This window comes from Chenopodium quinoa, unplaced genomic scaffold (genome assembly GCF_001683475.1).
Source record: "Chenopodium quinoa cultivar QQ74 unplaced genomic scaffold, ASM168347v1, whole genome shotgun sequence".
Lineage (NCBI taxonomy): Eukaryota > Viridiplantae > Streptophyta > Magnoliopsida > Caryophyllales > Amaranthaceae > Chenopodium > Chenopodium quinoa.
Genome location: NW_018743514.1, coordinates 1,274,252 through 1,295,332, shown reverse-complemented (window position 1 = coordinate 1,295,332; position 21,081 = coordinate 1,274,252). Strand labels below are relative to the sequence as shown.

The window sequence follows — 21,081 nt, the reverse complement described above, 5'->3', positions numbered from 1 at the left end:
TGTATAGGGGATACAGAAAGTGGCAGTGGACTATTTTCGTGGTATTTTTACCTCTTCAATGCCATCCGAGTTTGAGGCAGCTTTGGAGGGAGTGGAGAGGAAAGTGACGGAGGACATGAACGCAATCTTGTGTGCAAGGTATACCGAAGCTGAAGTTTAGACGGCTCTTAAGCAAATGCATCCCTTAAAGGCCTCTGGTCCGATGATATGTGTCCGTTATTTTATCAAACTTATTGGCATATTGTTAGCCTTACACTTAATCAACTTGTGCTTGGTGTGTTGAATGGAGAGTCTATTTCGGATTCGATTAATAAGACTTTTATTGTTTTACTTTTGAAAAACAAGGCATTGGATAAAATGGTTGATTTAGGCCTATAAGTTTGCGTAATGTGGTGTATAAGTTGATTACAAAAGTCCTCGCTAACCGTCTAAAATCTTTTCTCTCAAATATTACATCGATAAATCAGAGTGCTTTTGTGCTAGGGAGATTGATAACTGATAATATTCTTGTTGCTTTTGATGTTTTTCATCATATGAAAAATTCTCATAGTGAGAGTGGTACTATGGCTCTGAAACTTGATATGGCGAAAGCATATGATAGAGTAGAATAGATTTTTCTAGAGGCGGTTATGAAGAAAATGGGTTTTGCGGAGATGTGGGTGGATCGTGTGTCTTCAGTGTCTTTTTCAGTCCTTATTAATGGAGCACCTTAGGGGGAGTTTATTCCGGCTAGGGGTTTACGACAAGGTGATCCTCTTTCCCCATATCTCTTTATATTATGTGCTGAGGCTGTAATACCCTGGAAATTCCCTTATTTTAAAATACTCTTTTTACTCTAAATCAAACTTAGTTTAGGAAATCTCCAAAGTATTACCGCCACTGTGATAACGGCTAAGGCTATTTTTCAAAGTCACATAGCGGAAGACTAACTTTCGAAAACTCAAATGAAATAAAGTTTAATAAAATCAACTCAAATTTTAAAATCAACAATAACTTAGAACCATTAAAGGCCCTTTAAAACCAAATTAAAATATAAACAATAACTAATGTTAGTGTCAACAATTACATAAATAATTCAACACTACTAGAAATAGGCCGTTTTCCGATGGACCTAAAATTCCGTCGGAAATTTCGAATTTTCCGATGAATTTGAATCTGTCAGAATATTCCGTCGGAAAAGGTATTTTTCGACGGAAATTCCCTCGGAAATATTTTGACGGATTAAATTCCGTCGGAATTAAATGCTTCCGACGGAATATTCCCTCTGAAAATATCTTCCGACGGAATATTCTGTCGGAAGCATTTAATTCCGGCGGAATTTATTTCCGTCGGAACAGGTTAAAACAACATAGGATCCTTTGCATTGTTATTCACGAAACCAAGAACAGAGGAGAGAGGAAAAAAGAACGGGAGAAAGAGAGAGAAAGAGAAAGGAGAAAGAGAAAGAGGAAGAGGAAGGAAGAGGAAGGAAAAGGAAGAGCGCTCCCAGATCCGCCGCCACACCGGGTCCCACGCACCGCCTTGGCTGCCGTTTGGTAAGTGGAGTTAGTTTTGTGACAATTTTTTATTTTTTTTTCTTTTCCAGATCTCTAACCCTCACCACCGCCGTTTTCACTGCCGATCACAGCTGCCACCGAAGCAAGGTTCTGCCGCTCCTGACTCCCCCGGTGGTTAGTGTTGTTGTTGTTGTTATTTATTTTTTATTTTTTATTTTTTTAAAACAACCGGTGAAACCCTAACTTTAGAAGTTCTTCGCAGCCACCACCTATGCCACCTCCACCAACGCCACCTCCACTGAGCTTGCCATGCAACCACCACCGAGGTTATATCTACTCATAGTGAGTTCCTTTTCCCCTTTTGTTTCAATTTAATATAATTTTGGTATAATAATGAACCCTTTTATATTTTTTTTGTCTTTAATTTTTGTGTAGGATTTGTACAATTAGTTGGTTTAATTGTCACATTACAAACCCTAATACAATGCATGTTAGATTATTTAGGGTATTTTAATATTATATAGTTTAATTTACTTTAGTTTTATGTAATGTATGTTAGTTTAGTTTAATATTGTGATATGTTAGTTTGGTTTGGTTTAGTTTAGTATGATGTATGTTAGATTACTATAGTTTAATAAAATGTATTTTAGTTTTGTTTAGTTTTAAATAATGTATGTTATTTTGGTGTAATAGTATGAAATTTTAGTTTACTTTGGTTTTGTTTGATTTGGTTTATTTGAATATTATGATATGTTAGTTTTGTTTAGATTAATTATGATATATTTGTTTAATATAATGTATGTTAGTTTAGTTATTATATTTTTAAATAAATTATTTGCATAATCATATGCTTAGATACCCGTTCAAGGCATACACATTAGGAGTATGTCTTGAATAGTCCCCGGTTGGGACTGTCCTTGTACGTTTATTCTCACTTAGGTGGTGAATGTATGCCTTGTTATTGATTCTAGGGAATATCCTGCCTTCTCATTTTTCTACAATGTTCTCTGGGTATATATGTAGGTGTGTTTAATTGCCTACATCGTGTACTTGGAGAACTGTAGGGAAATGCTGGCGGATTTTCCATAGAATTGAAAACCTGGCTTACATTCACTAGTGAGATTAAATGTAAAAGGATGGGTTAGGTTGGAGTGATAAGGACCCTTTGGAAGCATTTCAAATCTCATTTGCATTTCCATAACACTTTGATGGATAATGAATAGGAAATACGCTTTGTGACTAATGTGACTATACATATGCGTGAGTTGTGTAGAAGTTGTGATCATGAAACGAACAGAACGTAGCTTGATGTATGAAAGGAAGGTTGGGCTTTCTATTAATCCAGAGTTCGTGAAAGGGGTTGATGAATTCATTCAGTACGTCAAAGATCATCCCAAGAGTAGTAACCCGAATGAAGTACAAACGGCTTTGGGATACGGAAACGGTTAAAATTCATTTGTTTCGCAAGGGTTTTCTACCTAATTACTATGAGTGGATGTGTCATGGGGAAGGGTTTCTAGGAGTTTCTAAAGGGCGGACCATCGAATATCGTGAAATGGTTTTCGATGCTTTTGGTCATACTCAAGATCAAGGGAATTCAGAGGAGGAGCCTAATTCTTAAGCCAAGCATTTTCTAGATTTGTTGAAGGCTTCTGAACAACCATTATACGAAGGGAGTTCATTGTCTGAGTTAGAGATGGCTGCTAGAATTACTAGTCTAAAGTGCGAGTATAATTTGCCCCACAGATTTGTTGATGGCTTCTTTAGTCAATGAAGCGATTCCTAATAACAACCATATGGCTGACGCATTCTATGAGGTGAAGAAGATAGTGAAGGGCTTGGAGCTGCCTCATGAAAAGATTCATGCATGCCCGAAAGGATGTATGTTGTTTAGGAAGGATGATGCTCAGCTATCTATATGTAGGGTGTGTGGCAGCGATCGATACAAGAAGACTTCTAAAGGCAGCTTAGTGCCTTTGAATGTTTTATTTATTTCCCGATCACACCCAGGTTGCAAAGGCTCTTTGTAACCAAGAACATTTTAGAGGAAATAACATGGCATTCGAAAAACCCTCGAGTACAAGGCACAATGGCATACCCTAGTGATAGTGAAGCTTGGAAACGCCTCGATAGTTGCTTTCCAGAGTTCGCTTCCGAGCCTCGTAATGTTCGACTTGGCTTGTGTACAAATATTTTTGCTCCTCATGGTAAGTTTGGGGGACAATATTCTTGTTGGCCTGTCATTTTGACCCCTTATAACTTGCCTCCATCAATGTGTATGAAAAGACAATTCATGTTCCTATCGTTGCTCGTTTCTGGTCCTAAAAACCCTAAGGGCAACTTGGATGTGTACATGAAACCGTTGATAGAAGAGTTGAAACAATTATGGGAAGTTAGCGCAAATACTTACGATATTTCGAGGAAACAGAATTTCAATCTTCGAGCAACCATCCTATGGACCGTTAGTGACTTCCCGGCCTATGGTATGTTGTCTGGTTAGACCACATCCGGTAAGAAGGCTTGTCCATATTGCATGGAGAAAAGCAAAGCATTTTGGCTCGAACATGGTGGTCAAGTTTCTTGGTTTGATTGCCATTGCCAATTCCTTTCCACAGATCACCCTTTTCGGAATAGTAGAACTGCATTTTGTAAAAACAAAGTCGAGAAAGGTGCACCTCCACGTATCATGTTAGGAGAGGAACTGTGGGAATGTGTGAAAGACCTTCCAAAGGCCACAGACGGGCCCGAGGCACTTAAACGCCTCAAAAAAGCTAAAAAGGGGTGGTTCAAGCAAAGCACACTGTGGGAGCTTCCATATTGGAAGCATCTACTCATTCGACATAACTTAGATGTCATGCACATTGAAAAGAACTTCTTTGATCAGTTAATTAACACTATAATGAATGTGAAAAAGCATACATGTGACACGCCATCGGCTCGAAATGACATTGTCAAATATTGTAAACGGCCGTAGCTTCATCTTTAGGAGGATGATAGAGGAAAAGAATTCATGCCAAAGGCTCCATTTGCCCTTGACAAAGCTTAGAGAAAAGTTTTGTGTGAGTGGGTTAAACAGCTGCGGTTTCCTGATAGTTACGCATCCAATTTGAGCAGATGCGTAGATTTGCAGGCATGTAAGCTACACGGAATGAAAAGCCATGATTGTCACGTGTTCATGGAGAGGTTGTTTCCCATTGCTTTGAGGGAATTTCTCCCTGGTCATACTTGGAATGCAATTACAGAAATCAGCCAATTCTTCCGCGATTTGTGTTGCTACACAATCACAATTAGTGACATGGAGCGATTGGAGAAAAACATAGCTGAGATCCTTTGCAAGCTTGAGAAGGCCTTCCCTCCTGCATTCTTTAACTCCATGGAGCATTTGCCTATTCATTTTCCATATGAGGGCAAGTTATGTGGTCTTGTTCAATATAGATGGATGTATCCCTTCGAAAGGTAAATCAAAGACCCTTTCACATCCTCTTTTTTACTTCCCATTCATTGTCATGACTTGTTTATGCATTTATATAACTATAATTATAGGTTCCTCAATCACTTGAAACGAAAAATTGGGAACAAGGCTCGAGTTTAAGGTTCCATATGCAATGCTTATCTCACTGAAGAGATAGCAAACTTCTACTCTAATTACTTTTAGGTGACAGTTGACACTAAAACACGAGATCTTAGTCGAAATGTAAATGACGACGTGGAATCCACAGTGGACGACGCTGAAATACCAAAGTTGTTCATAGAGGACAGCAGTCGTGTGTCAAATGAGGGTAAAACTCGGTTTTTAGATGAAAAAGAACTCGAGTGTGCTCATTTGTTCGTGTTACGAAACAGTGGCATTCTTGGTGAATACGAAAGGTATAATATGTTTAGGAGTGAATTGTATTCAACGTTATGAACAATTAAAATGATTACAATGTTGATTTACTGCGTGTCTTTGACCTCGTAGGAGGTTTGAGGACTACATTCTTAGTACTCAACCTTATCTGCGTAGAGAAGAAGTCATGGAGAAATGCGAAGCTGAATTCTCTGATTGATTTCATCACAAGGTGATATAAACGGTCTAACCGTGACATAATTATGAATTTTACTTCTTGCACTTCAATTTATTCAATTCATGAACTGTGACGTTGATATTCAAAACGTTCATAGGTGGTTGAAGAGAAACCAAATTCGGATGTCCTGTGAGCGTTGTGCATGTGTCCTTTCAAGCGAGTTCGAATTTGGAGGCAGATTTTTGTCTGTGGATTTAATTTCCATACACATGCCCATGGCAAGCACAAATCTACAATGAATTATGGTATGTGTGTATCAAGTGAGGATGGTGGAGAGTACTTCGGCATTTTAGACGACATAATTGAACTTGTCTACACTGGTTCCGAAAAAGAGTACAAGACTATTTTGTTTAAGTGTAGTTGGATGGATTGTGGTAGGGAAATGAACATACATGAACAATACAAGCTTGTCGAAGTAAATCATACTAAGAAATACCCCATGTATGATCCATTTGTCTTATCTTACCAAGTGACTCAAGTGTACTACGCATCATACCCTAGCCTGAAATGGGATTGAGTTCAATGGTGGGTTGTGTTTAAAACACAATCAAGGTCAGTGGTTGATGCTCCGGTGGACTTAGTGTTTTTGCAGGCACCATCCCCACAAGTACATGTAACTCTTTGCCCACCAAATGACATTCCAGACTATGCAGCGCAATAGATGATGATGATGACGATGGCTTTGTTATCTCAAGCGATGAAGATGATGAATCTAAGTATAGACTCTAGTGATAGTGACGAGGATGATGACATCGATGTATTATTAGATGATAGTAGAGATGATTCTAGTAGTGATAGTAGTGATGAGATTACTGAATAGGATAATATGTTAATCTCCTTTAAGAATTTGCGTGTTATTGTAAAATCAAAATATGACTTGGTCTTATATTAAATCTTTACTGTTTGTTAAAATTTTATTACATTGCACTATACTTGTCATTTATAATATCATGCCATGTTACTAACATCTATTTCAGCTGGTCATGGCGGGGGGTAGAGATGGAGAATCCTCGAGGAAAGCAAGGGGGAAAAGGAAGCTCCCGCCGTTGTGATCGACGACGATGATGTAGATATGGAGGATGTGGAGGCACATGATTTGGGTGCCACTCTGGAGCCCACCTCCACCCATGCACAGGATCAGACACAGGAGGATTCAGAGCTGCCGGTATTAGACCCTACTACGCTCTGGTACATACGTACATTTAATGAATTGGACTTATATTCTTATTTTCAAAAATTTAACCTATTTATTACTTCTAACAAGTTCTACATTACTTTTTGTTGATGATCATCTAACATTGTTGTTTCTCGTTTATTGTAGGTTTGATGATAACAAGGTGAGGAGTGCGGTCTCCGGTACGTTTACCGGATACTACCGAGACCCTTGGAGGAACTATGGAGAGGTAGATGAAGCAACGAAACAACACTGGTGGAACTTGTTCAGCGTATGCTATTTTTAACTTAGTTAATACATGTTTTATTAATTGTATTGATTGAGTTGAGTTTATAACTTTTAAAGTTTATCATTTGCAGAAACAATTCACATGGGCACCTCAATTGAACAAGCATGTGAAGGTCACTTTTCAAAGGAGGTTTGCAACTCGCTTACGTGACATGTTCTACACAGTCACACACAAGATGAATGGCGCCAAGCCAGGCTTGCTCAATGAGGAAGTCCACAAGAAGATGATGGACATTGTTGCCACAAATCCGACGTATAAGAAGAGGTCGGCCTAGAATAGGAAGAACAAAAGGGGCGGTTCGATGGAAAATGTGGTCGAACCAACCACTATCAGGGCTCTATGTCAGCTTTCCAACATGCAAAAAGGATGGTAAGTTTGTTTAATAGGCAAGTAAAATAGAATGCATTTGTGTATTACAATGTAATGGGGGTGTGACATTTATAACGATGATTTTCTTCATGTATAATCAAAGGCGGCGAAGAGTAAAGGCCAGCTACCAACAGCTCCTGAGCTTTTTCTGAAGACGCACCTCAAGGGTGTGCCTGGGAAAGGATCAGTGCCAGTCAACACCAAAGAGAAGCAAATTGCGGTAACAACTTCAATATAACTTAGGTTCCAAATTTATTTGCTATGAACATTGAAAATGGGCAAAGTATAAGTCACCTAGGCCATATTTGGTTCTATTTTGATGAAAATGATTTCCAAAACTTAGTTACTTTGGTTTTTTTTTTTGTCATTTCAAGCCCTATTCACCTAAAACTACCTATAATTGACATGTTATAAGAAAGAAAGAGTTCATTTGCTAAGAAACATTGAAAATGGGAAAAGTATAAGTCACCTAGGCCATTCTTGGTTCTATTTTGATGAAAATGCTTCCTTAAACTTAGTTAATTTGGTTTTTTTTTTGTCATTTCAAGCCCTATACACCTAAAACTACCTATCATTGACAAGTTATGAGAAAGAAAGAGTTCATTTGCTAAGAAACATTAAAAATGGGCAAAGTATAAGTCACCTAGGCCATTCTTAGTTCTATTTTGATGAAAATGCTTCCTTAAACTTAGTAAGTTACTCATTTTCATATGTATATCTTGTAGGAGGCCTACTAGAAGAAGGTTGAAGAGGCAAGCACTCAAGAGATTCGGAAGAGTCCGAATGAGTTGTACTGGGAGACTGTGGGTGGTCGCAACAAGAAGGGTCGTGTGAAGGGACTTGGCCGAAGTGCAGAGTTGTACTATGGCAGCCAGATGGGTCGAGTTTTCACGTCTTCACAGCAGTACACGCCTTCCATTGTTTCTCAGATGCAGGATCAGATGGAGCATAGGGTGCAGGCTCTTCGCAGTGAAATCCGGAGTGAATTAGAAGTCGAGATAGAAGCCCGACTTGAGGCAATGGAGAGGAGAAACCTGGAGAAGTGAGCGGAGTTTATGAGTAGTCCCCCCCAGCAACACATGTTCCACCATTCAACCTCAGCCTCGAGACCCCAGGGACAACCCGGGTAGTGGCGGAGCAGGGCAGGGTACTCTGGCTGTAGCTTAGCTTTGGTTTATGTAGTATGTACATGTATATATTATTTTATATATATATATATATATATATATATATATATATATTTATATACATATATATATATACATATATATATATATATTTTTTTTTTGTAATTAAATCATTAATTTAATTTTATCGTGAATTAGGTGCAAGAGGTATAGGTTTCGATTGGGGGAATTTAAAAAAAAAAAAACAATAAATTTGTTAAATTAGCAGGTGAAATTCCGACGGAATTTTTGATGGAAAATCCGTCGGAAACTCCTTTTGTTGCGACGGAAAATTTATCCTTCGGAATATTGCGACGGATTCTCAGATGGAAAAATTCCATCGTAAAGTGTCTATTTTCCGAGGGAAATAAAATTCATCGGAAATTTGCGACGAAAAAATGCGTCATAAGTTTCCAAGGGAATATAATTCCCTCGCAACATTCAGAAATTCCGACAGAAAATTCCGTCGGAAAAGTAATGCTTTACGACGGAATATTCCGTCGGAAGAGGGTACCTAACTACAGAATTCAGTCCGTCGGAATGTTGCGACGAATTTCCAATTTAAGTCAAACCAAGCTCCGACAGATGTATTTCCGTCAGAAATCGTCTTTCCGACAGAAATTCCATCGGAAAAGTGCAAATTTCCTACAAAAGCTTTTGCGACAGACCTTTCCGACGGAAAATCGATTTTCGACGGAATTTCAAGTGATTTCAACGGAATTTTCCTTCGAAAAACGGCCTATTTCTAGTAGTGCAATACAATAAATAATAAACAAATAAACATGTAACCCTCTTCGCTCAATCCCATCATGCTTGATATGCTCCTTCTCTACCTGTACTTCTCTTTATTTCAACCTCACTACTGGCCATATAAAATGGGTCATAGTAGGGCCAATCCAAATAAAAGCAAAACACAAACAACAAAATACGAATCAGCAAAAGCTGAGTACATATGCACCAATAGGAATAAGCACACTAACATGAATATCCTAACAATAAAAATAAATAAATACATGCTTGCATTGCCATACAACACAAGTCAACTTACCTTTGACTCATGACTCTACTTTAATTTATTAATATATAGTTTTGGAGATAACTCATCGAATGGGTTTCCTTCCTTAACTATCCCTTAATAATAAGGGACCCCTCACTTGGGAGCTAACCAAGTGAGTACCAACTAGTGTCACCATGTGACGAAATTCCAGCACATAATAATAATAATAAAAGAAAGTACAGCGTCTTGTATCCCTGTAGAAGCTATGGTTAAATATAAAACCCCATAACTACCCCTATATGTCCATACTCAAGGTAAATACGTTCCAAAAGTTTTGGTGCGTATCTTCTTACACTTTACGTGATTTACTAATTTAACTTGCGATGACTCCAACCAATCAAACAAGAATACAATACAACAATAATCAACACATATTTCCATTTCATTCTTGGATTAATTAGTGAGCACATACCATTTATTTTAATTAAGGTTACTTGCCTAGTTTTGTGCACAAAATCGCACGATTACTGCCTTGGTGCATAAAATGCACTAATAACTTCCTTGACTCAATCTCAACTTATGTGGGTAAGTAATAAACTAACTTCTTGACTCGACCTCAACTTATGTGGGTGAGTAAAATAAATAAACTAACTTTCTTGACTCAATCCAATAATAAATGGGTGAGATTAAAATCATGAATCATGCTCAACAAATATAACTTTAGCTCTTTTCAATAAACATAAGCCTTGCTTATTAAATACATGTCTTCTTGATGATGAATAACAAATAATATAACATGATTCAATCTATTTCAACTTGTATCAAGCTCATAGTAATAATTTCAACATATTCATATATGCTTACATATAAGACATGGATAATCAATCAATTAATTCAAGTATCACACCACAACTTAACATGATACTAATCTCATACTTGATACCAAATTTAACTTCCTAACATGGTACTACGCATAACTAATATATCCTACGCGCATACGTACCTTAAATCATCTTTCCAACTAGCCACAATGCTAGAAATTACTCAACTTAAAGTCTCCTACAATACCAAATACATAAACTCAATTATTCCCTTGATTACGCAAATTTTCAGCAACTTTTAAACACTTTAAACCCTCTCTAATAAGCTGAAATTTTGGTTTAAAACCCTTAAAACTCTTTCTTTAAGTGAGTAATTAAAACCACAAAGTAAAAACTCATTCAAGGTGTTTATATAAAAATTCCAGTACACTTTTTAAGGTTTAAACCCCACAAATAAATCTGAAAATTATATTAAAACCAATTAAAACCTTCTTTGCATATGGGTAATCAACCCCTTTTTATTAAAACACAAAAGTAATGCTTAAAATAAAATTCTAGCAATATTAATTTATTAAAAACTCATTAAAACTCAATAAAAATATAGTTTTTAAGCTTTATTATCACTTACAATCAATAGGTATATAAAACCCCCAAATCAATTGTAAGTTAGAACCCTAAAAATCAATTCTTTTTCAATTGAAACCTTAGCTTTTAATACCTTATAAAATCATAAATTTAAACACTTTATACTCTAAAATTTACAATCTTTAATCATTAAAACACAATTATAAAACATACTAACCATAATTTAACAACCAAAATCAAAACCCAAGATATATAATTATATAAGAGTAATAATTTAAAACAAGGAAGAGGAGAGGAAAACCACTATGGGTGGCGAGCTGAGCCGACCGAGGGTCACCGGCTGCGGTCTCGTGGTCGACGGAGGTGGCCAGCGGCGTGGCTATGGTGACGGGTGCCGGCAACACATGAAGGCAGCAAGTGGCCATGCATGCGTGAGTTCACGCATGAACCAAGGACCAGAAAAGAAAGAAAGAAAAAAATAAGAAAAGGGAGAAAAGAAAAGAAAGAAAAAGAAAAATAAGGAAAAACAAAGAAAATAATACTTACCCCCAAGAATCTGATTTTTGAGTTTTTGTGTGGGAAATTTTTGGGATTTTGGGGAATATTTATAAAGTAGAGAGTAGAGATTAAGTTTGGGCTTAATAAATAAATGGACTTTAGTCATGAAAAATTTGACCCACAAGGGTTTAAATAAAAGAATTGGGCTTACTTAAATGAAATGGATAGGTCCACTAAGAGTATGTAAAGATTTTGTATATACTATTGTTTAAATGAGCCCAAACAATTAATACTTTAGCCATTTAAATATTTAATTAAAATACTTGAGCCCTTAAAAATATATTTTATAATTAATTAAATAATTTATAAAATACATAAAAATACGGAGTATTACAGAGGCATTGTCTGGTTTGTTGTCTAGGGCGGTGGAGGGAGGAATGTTGAGTGGGATTAAGGTTGAGTCATCGGCCCCCTACTATTTCTCATTTGTTTTTTGCAGATAATAGTTTAATTTTTTCAAAGGCAAATGAGGATGATATTCATACAATCTGGGAGCATCAGTGTAAGTTTTCTTGCTGCCATCCGGCTCTGTGTGCCGGATGGGCTTCCTCTTGAATGTCTCAGGCAGACGTATCCTTGTCCAGTCAATTAAGGGTCTGGTCCGCTCCTTCTGCTTGGGATGTCGAGTGGCTTCCCTATCCTTGATTGCTTTGACCTTCTCTTCTTGGACGACTAACCCTTGCTAGGGCCAGCCGTTTGGCTTTTGATGAAGTTTTTCTTTTCTCCCTTGAGGTCATTCATAAACTTCAAGAACTCGAAACGGGTGATGTGAGCAGTCGGCTCTTCAGCCTGAGGCTTGCCGTCTAACTTGCTCGCACCAGCTTTGTTAGCATTCCGCTCCTTCTCAACTTTGGAACGGATACGTTTGGTGATGAGGGAACCATTTGCTGTCGTATGTACTTTGACCTCTAATTCCGACTCAGTGTCATGGTCCGAATGTACCTTTGCTCCTTCTAGATGTTTGTCCTCTAGAGGCGGTACAAGTTCTTGAGAAACCATCTTAGAGGTACTCCCCCTACAGACGACGCCAAATGTTTCGGGGTTTCCTGATATGTCCTGCGGGAGAATTACGTCACTAAGACTGGATCCTCGTTCGCCTGTACCTACAATAATAAACGGAAGCTCCGGTTGTTCGGAGTTTTGCCTCCGACGATCAAGTTAGTACATGTTGAAGTTGAGTAAAATGCAGAAAATAAAGTAGTTCTTGTCGGATCCCGATATCAGGTTTTTCTCTGTTGTAGTGAATGATTGATGTAATAATCAGATGAAGTTGTGTAAGAATCAGATCCCTCTCCCACGGTAATAAATGTCCCTATTTATAGGGCATGGGAGTGAGTGCCCTCCCATGCCCTCATCCTAGGTTATTTAACCTAGGTAATTGGGCTGCACCGTTTATACGATGCCTCGGGATTTGGGCCCTTGAAGGCCGCCATTTCCCTACGAGAGGTGCCACGTGTCATCCTCTAATTGGCCCCATTGGGACTACTCTTGAGGTGACATGTGTTGCATCCTGATTGGGCCACGTGTCTTGGGTATTTTTACCCTAAAAAAAAAACTATGGTGTTGTGGTGGTTTTTGGTACTACCTACAAAGTTAATTCATATGACATGCCTTGTAGAAATTTTTTGGGTATAGATAATAACAATTTTGTTGGAGTGTGTTTTCTTTCGTAACGAGACAACATCTATTTTTAAATGGTTAATGAAGATATATCTTTTAATATTATTTTTAGTTATTAGAAAATTATTATCTAGTGTATGTTTTCAAATAGTAAATTGATTCATTATTAATATTTTTAAAAACATACATTTGTTACTATTATGAAGAAAGCACCTGAAGCTTTTGCAATTGAGATTCCAAGTACGAAACATTGTTTTGTATTTGACATATCACTTTCAAATTTAGTTGTTGGTTTGCCGCCCTTCTACGTGATGAATACAAAATCTGGTCACTGTGACATGTTAAAGACGATTAATCTTGAAGATTTTGAACAACATTATTGGCGTCTAATAGCGAAAGACAAACACATCCACGGTTTATACAAAATCAAAACTTTTTGGAACCTGCTTATTTCCGTGATAATTTTTTTTTTGAAGGATGATAATGAACGAAAGATTAGTTAGTATAAATGCGTTTATCAAGCAATTTATTTTATCTCATTTTAAATGTGACCGAATTAGTTAAAAATGTTTGTTAATTTTTTTTAATCTCAACTACAAATATGTTCTTATAATATTTATCAAGCAACGTGATGTCTGATATGGATGGAATTGCATTACAAAATGTAGTTGCCTTTGTTTTATGAGTGGCTTTAAGACTATCTTTAGAGCAAACAAAAATATGCATTAATTATGAGGATTTGCTAGTTTTATACATAGCCTTAAGGATTGGATATAGCGGGACTATATTTACAATTTGAAAATTACATACATAAAAATTTATTCAATTAGCGTATAGATGTCGTGAATGAAGAAGGAAAACAAACTATCATTAAATGTTGAAAAATATTTACTCTGATACCATGTTATCGAGTACATTATAAAGTCGGAACCAAAAATAGAATATAAATCAATCATTTGTTATTTTGTAAAAGATTCATTCCCGTCACACAAAAACTTTCCAAAAATGAATGAGTTGCAAAATAATATTTGTTCATATTACTATATATATATATATATATATATATATATAAACATTGATACAAGAGAAAGTTGATACTCGTTACGAAATATCTACATAGCTCAATGTTGTTAGGTAGGAGGTTATTATAACAAATGTCTAAATATTGTTACAACAATTGAATTGTCTTCTAGAACATGTTAATTGTACTGTATAGCCACATCAATTGTTCATAACTTCATATTGTCTTCTAGAACATGTTAAAATTTAGCCTTCAATTGCCTTGCCATGCATGTTGATTGCCTAAGTGTGAAGCATAACTATGTTTAATGTTTCTTATGTACCCAATATATATTGCATCATGGAAGGATTTATGCAACCCAATGCACATTTTAAACCTTATATATCTATATTTATATGAGTGTAAAAATTATAAAACATTGATATTATAAAAGTATATGACGAATCGAATTAGAACCCACATTAATATTCTTTTTATGTACTTCTTCCCTAACTTATTACTTGCTCCACTTTTCTTTTGTAGCCGTATTTTATTACTTGCTCCATTTTCTTTTTTGGAAACCTCAGACAATATTTAACTAATTTCTTCTCTCCTAGTAGACCCCAACTATTTTATTTTAATATTTTCTGATCATTCTCTCTCATCCCAACTATAATACTTTATTCTTCTACCAACCCCACCTCCATATTTTATTACAATTTACTATTTCTCCTAAAACTCTGCGCATGAAATAGTGGAGCAAATAATAAAATACAGAGGGAGTACATCATAATATGTTGCTGAGAAGATGTAAATTATGTCAAAAGTGTAAAATTGTTGCACTTTGTGGGAAAAAATACATGTTGATTCCAAGAAATTAAAGAAAAACAAATTGAAATAATTGTTTAATTGATGATCTTAAAATATAGTTGTATCGTGGTTTGGAAACCACTGCCTTAGAAACGAAATATGCCATTATAGATACAAGTATCTTGGTGACGAACACCCCTCAAGGTTTACACAACTTACTTCGTAATCCGTATACCCGAACTCAAAAGATAGAATTGCTACTAAAACTGTTCAGATCTCAAAAGGTAGGTTTGTATTTTGTGTTAGGGTTTTTTCAAAAATCGCATCACTGAAGAGGCCCTCGTTTGTATTTATAAAGTTCCAAGTTACAAGGAAACAAATAAAAACTAAACCACCTATTACTTTATGTTGAGCCCGATCAGACCCGACTAATAACCACTTCACATAATACTTGATGCACACGGACATTTAGAAGAGGGTACATGACCGTGTAGAGAAGTTTGTACGCAAAGGGCTACCACATGACCGTGTAGAATGAGGTACACGGCCATGTATACCACACGACTGTGTAGCATTTGGTACACGGCCATTCATCATATTGTTGTGCACCGAGTCATCAAACAAAAGGAGAGTAAACTTCTCCGGTTGCATTACTAACTCCAACACAATGTTAAGGAACAAAGAAAGTATTAGTTTGCATAAAGTTGTGATTTGGTGGTGTCATGTGGAAAAACTTGTCGTGCCATATCAAAAACTGGCAAAAAATTAATCAAACAGCAGTACAAGCTCAACACACAAACACATACATCGTCCTTTTGAATTAGTACTTCCAAATATTCTAGTGAGGCAAAAAACTATGTGATACACACTTTTGACAAAATGAGATGCAACTGATAGTTTGCTTTCTATATGGTTAAGTATAATTATAGCCGCGTTAAGTTGTGCTTTCTTTCAACCTGGTTAATGTACGGTGAACCTTAGCTTTGGAAGTTGAGGAGGTGAGGCAGGGGAGCTGCTTCTGCTGCTTCGCGACTCTCCTCCTTGCCACGCATCCTGAACCTGAGAAGCAAACTGCAAGTTCCACAGTACATCCTCAATGGTTGGTCTCAAGGTCAGGTCTTTCAGCAGACACCTAGTGCATATTTCCATCATCGTCTTAAGTGATTCAGCAGAGCAAGTGTTCTGGATTTCTTCAGCCACTGTGCTCCTACGAGCTGCTTCATCTGCTGCAAGGCTTGCTTGTACCTGCAATATTATGAGTTGCATAAGTACCTCATGAATGCTGGTACATAGCCAAGTTCAACAAAAAAATTTCTTTGGACTGACATAATTCAAGAGTAAACATACCTGGTGTCTCAAAGCATTGAGCTCACTCCTTGTTTTAATTTGTATTCCCAAGAGCATCTCCAGTAATATTACACCAAAGTCATAAATGTCCATCTTATCTTCGTGCTTTATCCTAAAAGGTGATACATGTAGAAAGGTAAACAATTACAGTCATAAAGAAAGTATTTCAGTTGCCTTTGTATGATAACTATGATAGAAAACGAGAATGAAAGATTCTAGGTACTGGGTTAGTACCTCTTGTAAACCTCTTTAGACCGTGTTGAAGCTCCGTTAGTATCCTGAAATTTAAAAGTCGAGCAGATATGAAGTTTACAAGTCTGGATTCTATTTATTAGTAGATAGTTTAGTTCTTACCATTCCCATATTTTCAGTCAACAGTGGAAGGTTATAACTGCTGATTTTAGCAGCCAAGTTTTGGTCCATCAAAATATCTGTTATCCTGAGGTTGTTTGAGAATATGCCGGGTGTTATCCCTGTATGAAGAAACTCAATTCCTTTTGCAATTCCAATGGAAGCTGCTATACGTTGTGACCAAGTGAGCTTTCTTCTAGCGCGTCCAGCTTCCATAAAAAGAGAGAAAATAAATTATAATGAAACTAAAAAGGTTCCCTTGATCTGCAAATTGTAATGAAGCTAAATATCTGATAGTGTAGACAGTTACCTGAAATCCAACTCCTTAGTGTCCCATTTGGAACATATTCAAATACAAGGAATAATCTGCTAACACTTGAATCCTCCAAGTAGTACTCGAAACAGTGACCAAGTGCACTGACTAAATGGCGGTGTCTGAGCTTAGATATTAGTTCAATGTGAGGCATAAAGTACTCAGTAGGGTGATTTTCCTTGAGCTTTAAGCATCTAATGGCAACAAGAGAACCGTCACTTAGCTGGCCCCTATACATCTGATGCAACACAAAAAAAGAAATCCAAAACTTTTCAATATAGCTAAACTTCTAAACACTTGATTAGTATAAGTTGAAATCTCACTAGTGGAACACTGAAACCTAACACTATAGACACCTTACAAAAAAAATGCTGAAGCATACATCAGACCTTGGCCAACCAGGAAATGGACCGAAAATCAGATATCACTAAAATAGACTTCTAACAGTAATCAGAAAAATGATTGTAACATACCTGACCTTTAGAGCCTTCTCCCATGAATGCTGCTGAAGCAAATTTATTAGTAGCTATCTCAAGTTCTTCCAACGAAAATGTCCGGTATGCTGGAATCCCTAGTGCACCAAGCTTCATAGTTTGTGATATATATCCTTCATTCAAAATTTAAAAAAGAATATGAGATCAATATTAAAAACCTATAAATAAAAAGAATCCTCCATCAAGCAAAATTCATTGGAGATATATCATATTCATATAAGTATGTAGAATTGTGGAAAGGGCATAAAACTTATTACACATTGATCCAATGAAACTTTTAGCAAGGATTATGAGCTCCCTGTTATCCATGTTGTGGCATTTGTGGCAGTAATATAATGGTGGGTATAGGATTCATAATGGCAGGAAATGGTTCGACATTGCCCAATGACAATTGGTTGAAAAGCTTATTTAACCATTGTGCTGTTAAATGGTAGCCGTCAACTCAGAACTAAGAACAGAGCTCAGGTCATGCACTGATATATTTTGAATCATCAAAATTATCTACATCATATGCCTAATTAACTCTGCTGACTTTATCAGAACAAGACGCTGTTAGGAGTTTATCTCTGTATTAAAGACTAATTCCTCGATCCCTTAGCTATAGACCTACCAACCATCAAAATTTCTACATTTGTATACCTTTAAAAGAATACATCGATCAATTTTAGCTGTTTAGACACGTCTACAGAAATTTATCAAATGTACTGTCTTTAACAAACTGGCACTTGAATACAGATCTAAGTTGCATAAAAGAATTGGGACTTACTTGCATCACAGAGAAGCTTTGATGTGTATCCTGTTGAAGCCTTTTCTGATATTACTCTAGGTGGTTGTGCATCAAGTTTCTTCCTAGCATTAACTCGTCTAAACAGCCAGAAAACCATAACTATAAGCACAGCAAAGACTAATACTCCACCAACAATGCATGAAGCTAAGATGGCTTTCCTTTTTTGGTCGCGCTTCTTGATGGAAGTTGCAATCCCAGCAGCCAATGCTTCATTTCTGCAGTAGGAATATTGATGCTGGCCGTCATCTGGCGCATTTAAGCAGTTTCCTTCATAATGAAGAATTCTATTCTTGGACTTTGATACAAGGCAGTCAGGCAAGTCACCAGTCAAGAGATTGGACGACAAGTCCACAAAATTAAGTGCAACATTACACGCCATATTTTTGGACAGCGTTCCAGTAAACTTGTTTTTTGCGATGTTCAGATAGTTGATCGAGGGTATGGATAACAATGACATAGGTAATGGACCCATAAACTTATTCAAAGAAACATCCAGCTTTTTGAGCTGATAATATGAACCAATTTCAGCAGGAATACCTGATCTAAACTTGTTATTTCTTAAGATCAATGACACCAATTTGTTCTCAAGCTGAGGGAAATTAGGTCCAAACGAGTTATTCTCCAAATCAAGATCTTCAAGATTCTTTATTCCTCTAAGATCTGGTACTTCTCCAGAAAACTGATTATTTGCAAGTGTAAGAACTCTGAGACCACTTAGTTTGCTCAAACTCTTTGGTAACAATCCATCAAACGAGTTGTTCCTCAAACTCAGAGCATTCAGAACAGGAAATGATCCGATTATATCAGGAATTTCACCATTAAACGCGTTATCATCAAGTACTATACCTTGGAGATTTGTCAGAGATGAAATTTCTTCAGGGATGTTTCCTGATAAGAAGTTCGAGCTTACATTAAGCATCTCAAGTGAAGACATCTGCTCGATTTTTCCAGGTAACGAACCCCATAAACCAAGTGAAACCAGAGTAAGAACCTTCAAACTAGGCAACTTAACAAGAGTTTCAACCAAAGAACCAATTGAGAAATTATGAGGCAATTTTGGAGCTCCCTTATCACCACATATATGAAGCTGAGTTACATTATTTCCATAGCATACAATAGTCACAGACGAAGACGGCTCCAAATTACAAAACTTGGTTTTCTTATTCCAGCTGCTTAAAACAGAAGGGAAGTTCAGAATTGACTGAACTCTCAAAAGAGCCTCTACTTGTGATGATTGTAGCTTCACCGAGATCGAACAATGGATCGATACAACTAATAGAAGCAAGATTAATGACTGTCTGATGAATCCCTTTGCCATCTGTTCTCAGTGCTAAGACTATTCAGAGATGCACAAATATTTTGAGCTTCCATACACTGAAAAACAAAGAACAAATAATGCTTCAAGTTTGAACTGCTACCAATGGAAACATAAATATCCTAATGCTACATATAATAGATTATGCAACACAAATACTATCATATGTAGTAAATAATAAATCAAGTAAAGATATATTCAAACACATAGTGGAGAACTATGCAGAACTCATAGTCAGTCCAAGAACATATCCAAGTGTCAAACTCAGCTATTTTATAAAAAAACTATCCATTATTTTGGTCTAAGATAAAAGGTGAAAATTTCCATACCCATGTCAGAGTGTCAAGGATCCGATAGAGGAAAAATGAAGAGTATTAGTAGCAAAGATAATGACAAAAGTAAAAACTGAAACTTATGAAAGTACATGATGATCAAACAATTCTACATACAAATGCTACTAATCATGAGCAAAATTTACAAAAAGCTGAAAGGAAGCTTACCCAGCTTATGTAAGAAAAGCTTGGAGAATTCACTGATCTTTGAACTCCATTGAATCACCAAAAGATTTTTCAAATTTTGAGATAGTTTAATTAACTTAATTTTTGGCTATTTTTTACCAACAGAAAACAGCTCCTACCCTTTTTTTCTGGTTTGAAGGAACCTGGGATAATTTCTTAGCAAAGAAGGAAACAAAGGAAAATGTCAAAACTCACATCATATGTGACAAAATACCTTAATATTTTCTCAACCATAAAATTTCAAATAAATGTTAAAAGAAAAAGAGAAAGAAAAAACCCCTTAATTCACTACAAAAATCTGTTTTTAGAAGGCGAACATGAAAATAAAAATAATAAAAAATTACAAAATAATTCAATGACCTTTTTTTAATATATATTTTTTTTAATAGACAAAAGGGCAATTACAAGGAATATGAGCTTTGACAGTCACTGAAAAACAGTAACCGACAGTTATTTTAAATTTTCTAAGTTAATAGAAATAATTAACAAAAATAAAAGGACACTTTTTAGAGACAGTTGAAAGAAGCCATTGTTATGGAGGAAAAAAAAGGGGGAAAAGAAAGATTCTTAGCAGAAGATAGAAGCTTTAGTGTTATTGTGTTGGTGGGGTTATGTTTATGTTTATGTACAAGAAGAGCAATATCGTTTGTTAGCATTTAATTGGAGATACTTTACTACTTACCAGAATTTTGTAGCTAAATTACACAGTACTTAGTACCATATTTAATAATTGGGTTACCACTATCAGTGTCATTTTATTTTCACGTTCTTTGTATTTTTTTGGCACGTGATGTTAAGAAAATGAGAGTTCAACTACAAAATGCTTCCATTGTGTTTTAGAGTTCTTTGTATTTTGTACTCGTATTCTTTTTTATTAGTTGGTCTATAAAAATAAGTTTATTTTATTAAGTTTTGATTGTGTAAAGTTGATGAGAAAAATGATTGGTGGGATTTTGATATTAGTAGTAAGTGAGAATAAAATACTCGAAGATGATTTTCTACGACTA

The 21,081-nt window shown here is 36.2% G+C and overlaps 1 protein-coding gene across 1 annotated transcript; it reads right to left on the bottom strand.

The window, feature by feature from the left end:
* Positions 1–15,674: 15,674 nt before the first annotated feature.
* Positions 15,675–20,734, bottom strand: LOC110739871 (probable inactive leucine-rich repeat receptor-like protein kinase At3g03770). The gene is made up of 8 exons (XM_021920351.1): positions 20,057–20,734; positions 18,221–19,615; positions 17,434–17,567; positions 16,958–17,198; positions 16,651–16,856; positions 16,531–16,574; positions 16,297–16,408; positions 15,675–16,194 (listed from the first exon to the last, which is right to left on the bottom strand). Exons 2-8 carry the CDS (start codon positions 19,557–19,559, stop codon positions 15,910–15,912), a joined length of 2,361 nt encoding a protein of 786 aa, XP_021776043.1. The 5' UTR covers positions 19,560–19,615; positions 20,057–20,734; the 3' UTR covers positions 15,675–15,909.
* Positions 20,735–21,081: the final 347 nt, after the last annotated feature.

What these genes read in the sequence shown, in the direction of transcription:
- LOC110739871 (XM_021920351.1), bottom strand. Translation starts at nt 19,559, where the DNA reads ATGGCAAAGGGATTCATCAGACAGTCATTAATCTTGCTTCTATTAGTT. An exon ending in TCTAAAGAGGTTTACAAGAG is followed by an intron (nt 16,409 to 16,530) that starts GTACTAACCCAG and finishes ATCACCTTTTAG; the next exon opens with GATAAAGCACGAAGATAAGA. An exon ending in TCAATGCTTTGAGACACCAG is followed by an intron (nt 16,195 to 16,296) that starts GTATGTTTACTC and finishes ATAATATTGCAG; the next exon opens with GTACAAGCAAGCCTTGCAGC.